The following is a 9,303-nucleotide window of genomic DNA, read 5'->3' as shown; positions in this document are numbered from 1 at the left end:
CACAGCCTCGGCTGGTTCCGTCCGGGTCCCCTTCAGCCCCTCGCCTCTCTTTGTGTTGTTCGTCCCCCTCGCCGCATCCCCTCTCTCCGCTCTGGCCACTCTCAGCAGATCCTGGGTGTTCTGGTGAATTTCCACAGTGGTCAGCAATTCCTCCAGGCTCTGGGGGTTCTGCATGCTCACCGTCTTCTCATCTCGTATGGCAAGGCCTGAAGGTACTGTTCCAGGACGAGCTTGTTGATCATTGGGATGGACGCTACTTCAGTCAGTAGCCAGCCCTTAGTCAGGCGCACCAGGTCGCTCATCTGAGCACGGGGGGAAAGGGTGGGGTCAAAGGCCCAGGCGTGGACCAGTTGTGCACGGCGTGCGAGGCTGAATCCATAACGGCTCAGGATCTCCCGTTTGAGTCCCTCATAATTCGCGGCCTGGTCAGCATTCAAATCAAATTAGGACTTCTGGGCCTTCCAAGAGAGGTAGGGTGCCAACAGGGCTTGGGGCATCTTTCCCGCTGTGCCGTCCTCTCGGAGGTGCACAAATACGTCTCCACGTCATCTTCCTCCCTTAACTGCACCAGGAACTGATTCGGGCCAGACTCCTGAGCCCTCCCAACCTTCAACTGGGCTGCCTCCGCTACCAGTCTGCGGTTTTGTTGGTGCTGCTCCTGCAGTGCTTGCTCCTGGAGAACCTGTTGCTTCTGCTGGCTGAGGATGAACTGAGCCACCAGCTCCTCCATGGTAATCTCCGTACGCTCGACCCCACGGCACCCAAAGCTACCGAGATGCCCGCATTCTCCCCACGGTAAACCGTGGGGTGTTGGGTTGAGCATTCAGAGATTAACATAGAGACAGGGAGGTTTTAGTCCGCAAAACAACTTTACTAGGACATAAAATAAACATAACAAAGAAAATCACGTAGGTTTGGCTCGGTCCTTCTTCTCTGCTTTTGCTCTGTGTCGGTCTCTCCCAGTTCTCTCTCACAGTGTGCCACAGTGCTCCTTTCGTTTGGCCTCCATGGCTGGTTGGCACTTTCCCCTAATTACCTCCACTTGGAGCTATCTGTGTCAGGGTGCCCAGCTCACGTACTCCCAGCAATGGGAGCATATATCGCATCATGTACCTCCCCTCTATTACCATCCCCCGGGGTAGACCTCCTGGGATACCACAGTTGGCACACCTGTATTTGGGGTGTTTCTCACATTATTCTCTGCAAATCCTCTCAAGCTCTGTCAGGCTGGATGGGGAGTGTTGCTGCACAGCTATTTTCAGGTCTCCAGAGATGTTCGAAAGGGTTCAAGTGCGGGATCTGGCTTGGCCACTCAAGGACATTGAGAGACTTGTCCCGACGCCACTCCTGTGTTGCCTTGGATGTGTGCTTAGGGTTGTTGTCCTGTTGGAAGGTACACCTTTGCCCTAGTCTGAGGTCCTGAGCGGGTTTTCATCAAGGATCTTTCTGTACTTTGCTCCGTTCATCTTTCCCTTGATCCTGACTAGTCTCCCAGTCCCTGCCACTGAAAAACAACCTCACAGCATGATGCTGCCACCACCATACTTCACAGTAGGGATGGTGTCAGATTTCCTCCAGATGTGACTCTTGGCATTCAGGTGAAAGAGTTCAATATTGGTTTCATCAGACCAGAGAATCTGGTTTCTCATGGTCTGAGAGTCCTTTAAGTGCCCTTTGGCAAACTCCAAGCGGGCTGTCATGTGCCTTCAACTGACAAGTGGCTTCTGTCTGGCCACTCTCCCATAAAGGCCTGATTGGTGGAGTGCTGCAGAGATGGTTGTCCTTCTAGAACAGGCCTAGGCAATTCCAGTCCTCGGGGGCCTGATTGGTGTCACACTTTTCCCCCATCCTTAGGAAACACACCTGATTTAAACTAATTTCATTTTTATCTGAAGATCATGATTAGTTGATTATTGGAGTCATGTGTGTTAGCTGGTGCTGGGACAAAAGTGTGACACCAATCAGGCCCCGAAGACTGGAGTTGCCAAGGCCTGTTCTAGAAGGTTGTCCTTCTGGAAGGTTCTCCCATGTCCACAGAGGAACTCTGGAGCTCTGTCAGAGTGACCATTGAGTTCTTGGTCACCTCCCTGACCAAGGCCCTTCTCCCCCGATTGCTCAGTTTGGCCGGGCGGCCAGCTCTAAACTTCTTCCATTTAGGAATGATGGAGGCCACTGTGTTCTTGGGGAACTTCAATGCTGGTAAAAAAAAATTGGTACCCTACCCCAGATCTGTGCCTCGACACATTCCCGTCTCGGAGCTCTACATACAATTCCTTCGACCTCATAGCTTGGTTTTTGCTCTGACATGCACTGTCAACTGTGGGACTTTATATAGACTGGTGTGTGCCTTTCCAAATCATGCTAAATCAATTGAATTGGCCACAGGTGGACTCCAATCAAGTTGTAGAAACATCTCAAGGGTGATCAATGGAAACAAGATGCACCTGAGCTCAATTTCGAGTCTCATAACAAAGGGTCTGAATACTTATGTAAATAAGTTATTTCAGTTTTTTCAAAAATTCTGAAAACCTGTCTTCGCTTTGTCATTATGGGGTAGTGTGTGTAGATTGATGATATTTTTTTTAGAATAAGGCTGTAACGTAACAAATTGTGGAAAAAGTCAAAGGGTCTGAATACTTTCTGAAGGCACTGTACACATCAGTAGTACACATCAACATACACATCAATATTCACATCAATACACTAAAAGCAAAATACAATTATAGAAAACAAACACATTTTTCAGTAAAAAAGGTCCTCAATCAGCCTTTCACTAGATGCACCAATTCAGCCATTTTTAGTGAACCTACGATCGGTTTAAATTTGGTCGGGTTTGGACCGGACCAAAATCTGAACCAATCATAGACGTCTATGTTTGGGCCAAATAGTATTGCTGAAATGTAAAGGTAATTTCCGATTGAGGCGACATATGCAGCGTTTACTGTGAGTGCAGTCTCCGCTAAAGCGGAAACACTGCCTTTGATTTTCAATCACGCTGTAAATCTGAACTTTCGTGATGCGGATTGAATAGAGCCTTAAGTATGCCATGGCAGCAGCTATTCTTACTGGGGTCCAAACTGGAACAAAACATCACAACAAAACAATAGGCCGGTCCGGACCAAATCTGAACCAAACATAAATGTCTGTGGACGTTGAAATCAAGGCCGGTCCCGACTGCACTAAAAAAAARACTTTGCTGTTGGTCCGTGCTTAGTGGGATCTCAAGCTGTTAGGTTACCCAGAATCGAATGCCTCCTGCACCATGCATCCTTTGCTCACATACATCAGCTCCACATGCTCTCACATTTTTATAATGTCTCTGGCACCATCTGATTAATTTTTCGCCTGGTGTTTATAGCCATAGAACAATATGAGGCTGTGTACAATCTACTTCGCTATTCCACCAAGATTACTATACCAATTGCATGGCTCATGGTTTTTGCCAGTTGGGCCATTTTGCATTGTACTCCTATGGCCTACTATCTTAAAAGGCAAATGTAAGTGACCTGGATAAATTCCTTGCATCCATATACTGCCTAGGAAGTCGGAATATTTTCTTTAATACATTGTGGGGCTCGATAGACACATTGATAGCCATTTTCTTTCCATGCTCTATTATGGGGAGTTTGTATACCAGAACACTTTTGGTTGCAAAATAACATGTAAGAAAGACTGAAGACAGATTTGAAAAAATCCTTTGAGGGAGGTAGAGGCATGGTGTCTCAACGGTCAGAGCGAAAAGCAGCTCAAATATTAGGCATTGTGGTGGGTGTTTTCATCTTTTGCTGGCTGCCTATCTTTGTTACTGCCATAGTTGATACATACACACACTTTAGCACACCTGCCATTCTATTTGAAGTGTTTATCTGTCTGGGTTACTTTCATTCTACTGCAAATCCAATCATCTATGCAGTGTTTTATTATTGGTTCCAAAAATGTCTTAATCTTATTGTCACATTGAAAATATAATGGACCTTTTTGGAGGGGCAGACTGATGTACCAGGTAATTTACTTGCCAGAAAATAGTCTTTATTGGATTAATGTCAATAAATGTATGTGGTTTAGTGGCTGTATTTTTATTTGTTTTACCTAAGCAATGACATGCTCGCCCTGAATAGTGTGTTTTTAAACCCTATTTGCACGAGACTAGTATTACTAGAGAACATTGGTTATGTAATTATTAACCCAGAATGTCTGTTAATCCAGAGAACGATTCGGACAGGATTAGTGTTTTCCAAACTACCCTTCAAACTGTAATTCTTACCTTTTTTCATATTGATAGTTATGACGGAAGCCTGCAGGTTCATTTTTAAGCGTGAAGATACTGTATTTCAACAAGTCTAGGGCTAGGCGACAAACAGGGCAACAATGATAACTTGAGTTTGGCTCCCAAGTTTCGAAACCACCTTTGGTATAGTGACGCCATAATATTTGAATTGAGGAAGTGTGATCATAATCGTTAGCATATTTACGTTTTAAATGCCCCCCCCCCGTTTCAAACGTTTCAAACGTTTAGGTCAGTTGTATGCTGCTTTGCAATCTATTAACAGCAAGGGTCGCATTAAATAGGGGAAATATGTTTTACTGATGCATTTGTCAATATTCAATTCATACGCACAAAACATAAACAGACGCATTCACTGTGCAAGTGGATACATGTAGGCCATTCATATATTTTATGCGCAGTACTTCGTTCAATTTACCGAATCAGTTAATGTTTTCTTGCTAAAACCACAGACATTTCTCTCAAAACACGGGGATGTCGATTTGCACGGGACTAGTATTATCAGAGGACCTTTGATTTTGGCCCCAAAAAAACAGTAGGTTATTATGTCTGGAATTGTTACTCTCCTGCAATGTAAAAACTTCTAGCATGGCAGATTCGGACGGGACTAAGATTACAGACGTGGTGATTTGTGCACATAATTACATTACCCGACCTCCCCCAGTAATCTGAATAGAAGCATTTAAGAAATATATTTAGCACATTCTACTGCTCTCTATATTTGACTGTTTCTTTTTGTGTAACAATATTTGACTTAAAAATCTGAATTTGAGTCCATTATAAAATGGCATGATACTTGTCAAGGTTTTACAATTATCCACAATGGTGCTGAGGGGAGTGATTACAACCATATGACATCATCAGTTTGAGTGCCCTGTAGAGTTGAATGTAGAAATGTCTGATTGGTCAAAAGGATATTGTTATCATCATTATGCTAATAGACTATAGGTACAAAAGCATGAGATTCAAGTTCAGATTTTTGTATCACATTGTGACCAGAGAAAAGGGATTCACATGTGATGCATCATCTGCATGGCTGAGAGGTAAGCTATGATGAAGCACCATGAAAAGAAATCATACTTGCTGAATTGGAAACATTTACATCGAATGTCACACCTTTTTAAATGGAAAAAGCATGTCCCTTTGGGTATTTGTGAAAATATTTCCAATGAATAAGCAACAGTAATTTAATACATTTTACTATGTGACCGTATACTGTGGGGAAAAATACAGCATGACATTTTTTTTAATTAAACCATGTATAATGTAATTATTTCCAAATAATATTCTGTAATTGATGTTTAAAATGTATATTACTAACTAATGTGACAATTTTATTACATTTTTTCCAGATAAGATTCTTTCAACAATGACCATGGAACCAGGAATCAGTCTCAGCAAGGCRGAWATTGTTGAGAATATACTTCTATGTTTTGAATCAGTYAATGGGTCTTGCAAAAGATCAATCTTTCCTCCAACAATACGAGTATTACTTTATCTCTTACTTGGCTCAATGTCTGTTCTCACAGTGTGTGGCAACCTTCTTGTAATCATTCCCATCATCCACTTCAAACAGCTCCACACCCCGACCAACTACCTCATCCTCTCTCTGGCTGTGTCAGACCTCCTCTTGGGGGTTTTAGTGATGCCTCCCAGCATGGTATATTCACTGGAAAGCTGCTGGTATTTTGGAGATTTATTCTGTAAAATCTACACCAGCACTGATGTCATGTTGAGCACTGCATCCATTCTTAATTTGTGTTTTATTTCCATTGACAGGTATTATGCAGTGTGTCGCCCTCTCCTTTATAGAACTAAAATAACTGTTCACATTGTTCTGATTATGATGCTGGTCACCTGGACGGTTTCTGCCGTAGTAGGGTTTTGTATGATATTTCTGGAGCTCAATATTTGGGGCATGGAGGATTTTTACTACAAAAATTTTGCCTGTGAGGGAGAATGTATTTTGTTTCAAAACAAAGTGTCGAGTACTGTGTCTTCGGTGATCTCATTCTACATCCCAGGAATAGGGATGCTTAGCATCTACCTAAAGATTTTCCTAATAGCACAGAGACAGGCACGCTCAATTCAGGGTACAACCAATCAGAACTCTGTAGGCAAATCACAGAGGAAGGCCACCAAAACACTTGCTGTCATTATGGGGGTATTTCTATCATTCTGGACACCCTTTTTTGTCGTCAACTGTATTGATCCTTTTATTAATTACTCTACCCCACCCGTTTTGTTTGTAACATTTGTATGGATTGGCTATTTGAATTCAACCGTTAATCCTATGGTGTATGCATTCTTTTACAGTTGGTTCAGGAGGGCGTTTAGAATGATAATTTCTGGTAAAATATTTCAACCTGACTCTTCAATAATACAATTGTTTTCAGAATAAATATGTCCAAATCCAATACTTACAAAGAAGTGTGACACATATGTGCCTTGCTCTCAGTCCTTTATATCAAACACAGGTGTGTAGGTTTTAAAACAAGTACAATCCAGTTGAATATTGCTCTATACTCCAGCATTTCTGATCAAATATTTCATATGAAGTGACAGTACAGACTGTCACCTTTTATTTTAGGGTATTTTTTATACATATTTGTTTTACTGTTTAGAAATGAATGCACTTTATGTATCTACAGAGTGCGTTCTTAATTTGATCACACTTTTTGCTGAGAATTTTCCTGCATAGAAGGAAATGCAAAATTGTAGTGTATTTGAGTTTAAAAAAGGCTTCTAACATTTTTTATTTCCACTTAGATTTTTTGTTATGGCAAATAAAATATCAGACCCTACAAAAGTGTCCATTCATTATAATCCACATTTCCTGTTGCTGCAGGATTATTTTTCCTGCTGTAGCAAACTGCTGTAGCAAAAGATCCTACATCTGTGGTCCCCTGAATTTGAAGGTGTCATAAGTATTAGGACAAATTCACTTATAGTGTATTACATTTTGTCAAAAGTGTAGTATTTGGTCCCATATTCCTAGCACACAATGACTGCATCAAGCTTGTCGCTCTACAAACTTGTCTGATGCTTTTGCAGTTTGTTTTGGTTGCGTTTCAGATAATGGCGTGTAATAAAAAGCATGAGCAGGCGCACACCCAGAGGAAATGATTTAGTGTAGAGGTGCTGACTAACGGTGAATAAACTATAAACTATAAAACAAAGAGAGTCGCACACTCAATATGTATACATTCCCAGTAATTTAATGGGTAAAAATTGAAATGTATTGCCCGATAGAAACGAATGGTAAATAATTTTGTGGAGTCACTTTTATTGTAAATAAGAATAGAATAGTTTCTGAACAGTGCCGTTTCTAGGAATAAGAGACAAGCGGACGGTTAGGGGCCCCCTTAGGTAAGGTAGTCTASCTAGCCATCTAAACCTTGAAGTAATCATGGCCAAATTACTGACCGGTCACGCAATCCAGATCTCTAGGGCAGGCGTTATCAACGTGGGGTCCACCGTCCCGTTTTTCTTTTTTACTTTTTTTTTWAATGAATATTACAAACAACAGATTGGAATAATAATATTTAGAGGGTATAATACAATACAATGTAATAATATGAATCTACATTGTACGTTCTTAACCCTGGGCAACATGGGCCTTGGAGGTTTACAAGGTTTAGTAGTATCCACAGTACTCCTCCAATTATCCATGTTTCAACTCAATACTTCTTGTATTATTTTTGTACATAAATGCACTAATTTAAAGCTACAATATGTAACTTTTTGGGGGACCCTACCAAATTCACATAGCAATGTGATTTATTGATCTGTCTTTCGCATTGAAAGCAAGTCTACGAAGCAGTGCATCTGTTCTGGGGAAGCTTCTTGGCTTCCCCTTAAGTTTTGTTTTTGCTTCTTTTCCTTTTGGTTTTGTACACCAGCTTCAAACAGCTGAAAATACAATATATTTGGTTATTGAAAATATATTTCACAGCGGTTTAGATGGTACAATGATTCTCTACACATTGACTGCTTGTTTTGCCCCATAAACTGAAATTAGGTGAATTATTAGAATTTATCAACCAGAAAATGCTTAGGGGCCCAAAAAAGCTAGAAATAGCCCTGTTTCTGAACACTTCTACATTAATGTGGTTGTTACCATGATTACAGATAATAATGAATGAATCGTGAATAACGATGAGTGAGAAAGTTACAGATACTCAAAGATCATAACCCTAAAACACACTTACCTCTCACAATTACCAATAAAAGCGGAGGTTAGCATGTTTTGGGGGGTTATGCTCTTAGTTCCTCTAGTGTTCTCACTCATCATTATTCACAATTAATTCATGATTATCCACAATCATGGTAGCATACACAATGTAGAAGTGTTCAGAAACATCTCTTCTTATTTACAATAAAAGTGACTCCAAAACGTGTGTCCAAAACGACACAATATAATATTCATCATTCAGTTCATATTGGGGCAAAACATAATCAAACAACCAAAACAAACTGCAATTGCAGCCAACAAGTTTCTAGAGCCCAAGCTTGAAGTAGTCATTGCATGCTAGGAATATGGGACCAAACGGTAAAACAGATATGTATGAAAATACCCTCAAATAAAAGGTGACATTCTGTACTGTAACCTCATATGAAACAATGTATCTTAAATCCAAAATTATGAAGTATAGAGCGAAATGTAAAAAACATAGCTTCACTGTCCAAATAAATACGGACAGACAAACAAACGTCTTCAGTTGAGCACCTGTCAGTTTTGCAGAGAAAAAGATTAACAAGATAGATAACTCATTCCAGGTGATTCAGTACTGATACGTTTTCATTTGTTCACATTAATTTGTATTCAAGAGCACAAACATAACATGTGCAGAACATACGATATATAACTCTGCAGTATGTCCATAAGAGTGTGATGAGGTTCACATAACAATATTAAGGCCTATATACTGTCCCACCTAGATATATAAAAACAAAACCTTTCAGAATGCTTGTTTAAGTTGAGCCGTTCTTAATAGTGCTGTAAGGAGACATTTGAA

At 40.7% G+C, this 9,303-nt stretch overlaps 1 protein-coding gene and 1 pseudogene across 1 annotated transcript; both read left to right on the top strand.

Moving 5' to 3' along the window:
- The first annotated feature begins 3,339 nt into the window (after nucleotides 1-3,339).
- On the top strand, nucleotides 3,340-3,969 carry LOC111954081 (trace amine-associated receptor 13c-like; annotated as a pseudogene).
- A 1,685-nt stretch (nucleotides 3,970-5,654) lies between these two features.
- On the top strand, nucleotides 5,655-6,827 carry LOC111954393 (trace amine-associated receptor 1-like). Its single transcript, XM_023974110.2, has one exon. It carries the CDS (start codon nucleotides 5,655-5,657, stop codon nucleotides 6,684-6,686), a length of 1,032 nt encoding a protein of 343 aa, XP_023829878.1. The 3' UTR covers nucleotides 6,687-6,827.
- The last annotated feature ends 2,476 nt before the right edge of the window (nucleotides 6,828-9,303 follow it).

Source organism: Salvelinus sp. IW2-2015, linkage group LG28, assembly GCF_002910315.2.
Source record: "Salvelinus sp. IW2-2015 linkage group LG28, ASM291031v2, whole genome shotgun sequence".
In the NCBI taxonomy this organism is placed as follows: Eukaryota; Metazoa; Chordata; class Actinopteri; order Salmoniformes; family Salmonidae; genus Salvelinus; species Salvelinus sp. IW2-2015.
Note: the sequence above shows the minus strand (reverse complement) of the source record. Positions and strands in the feature narration are given on the sequence as shown.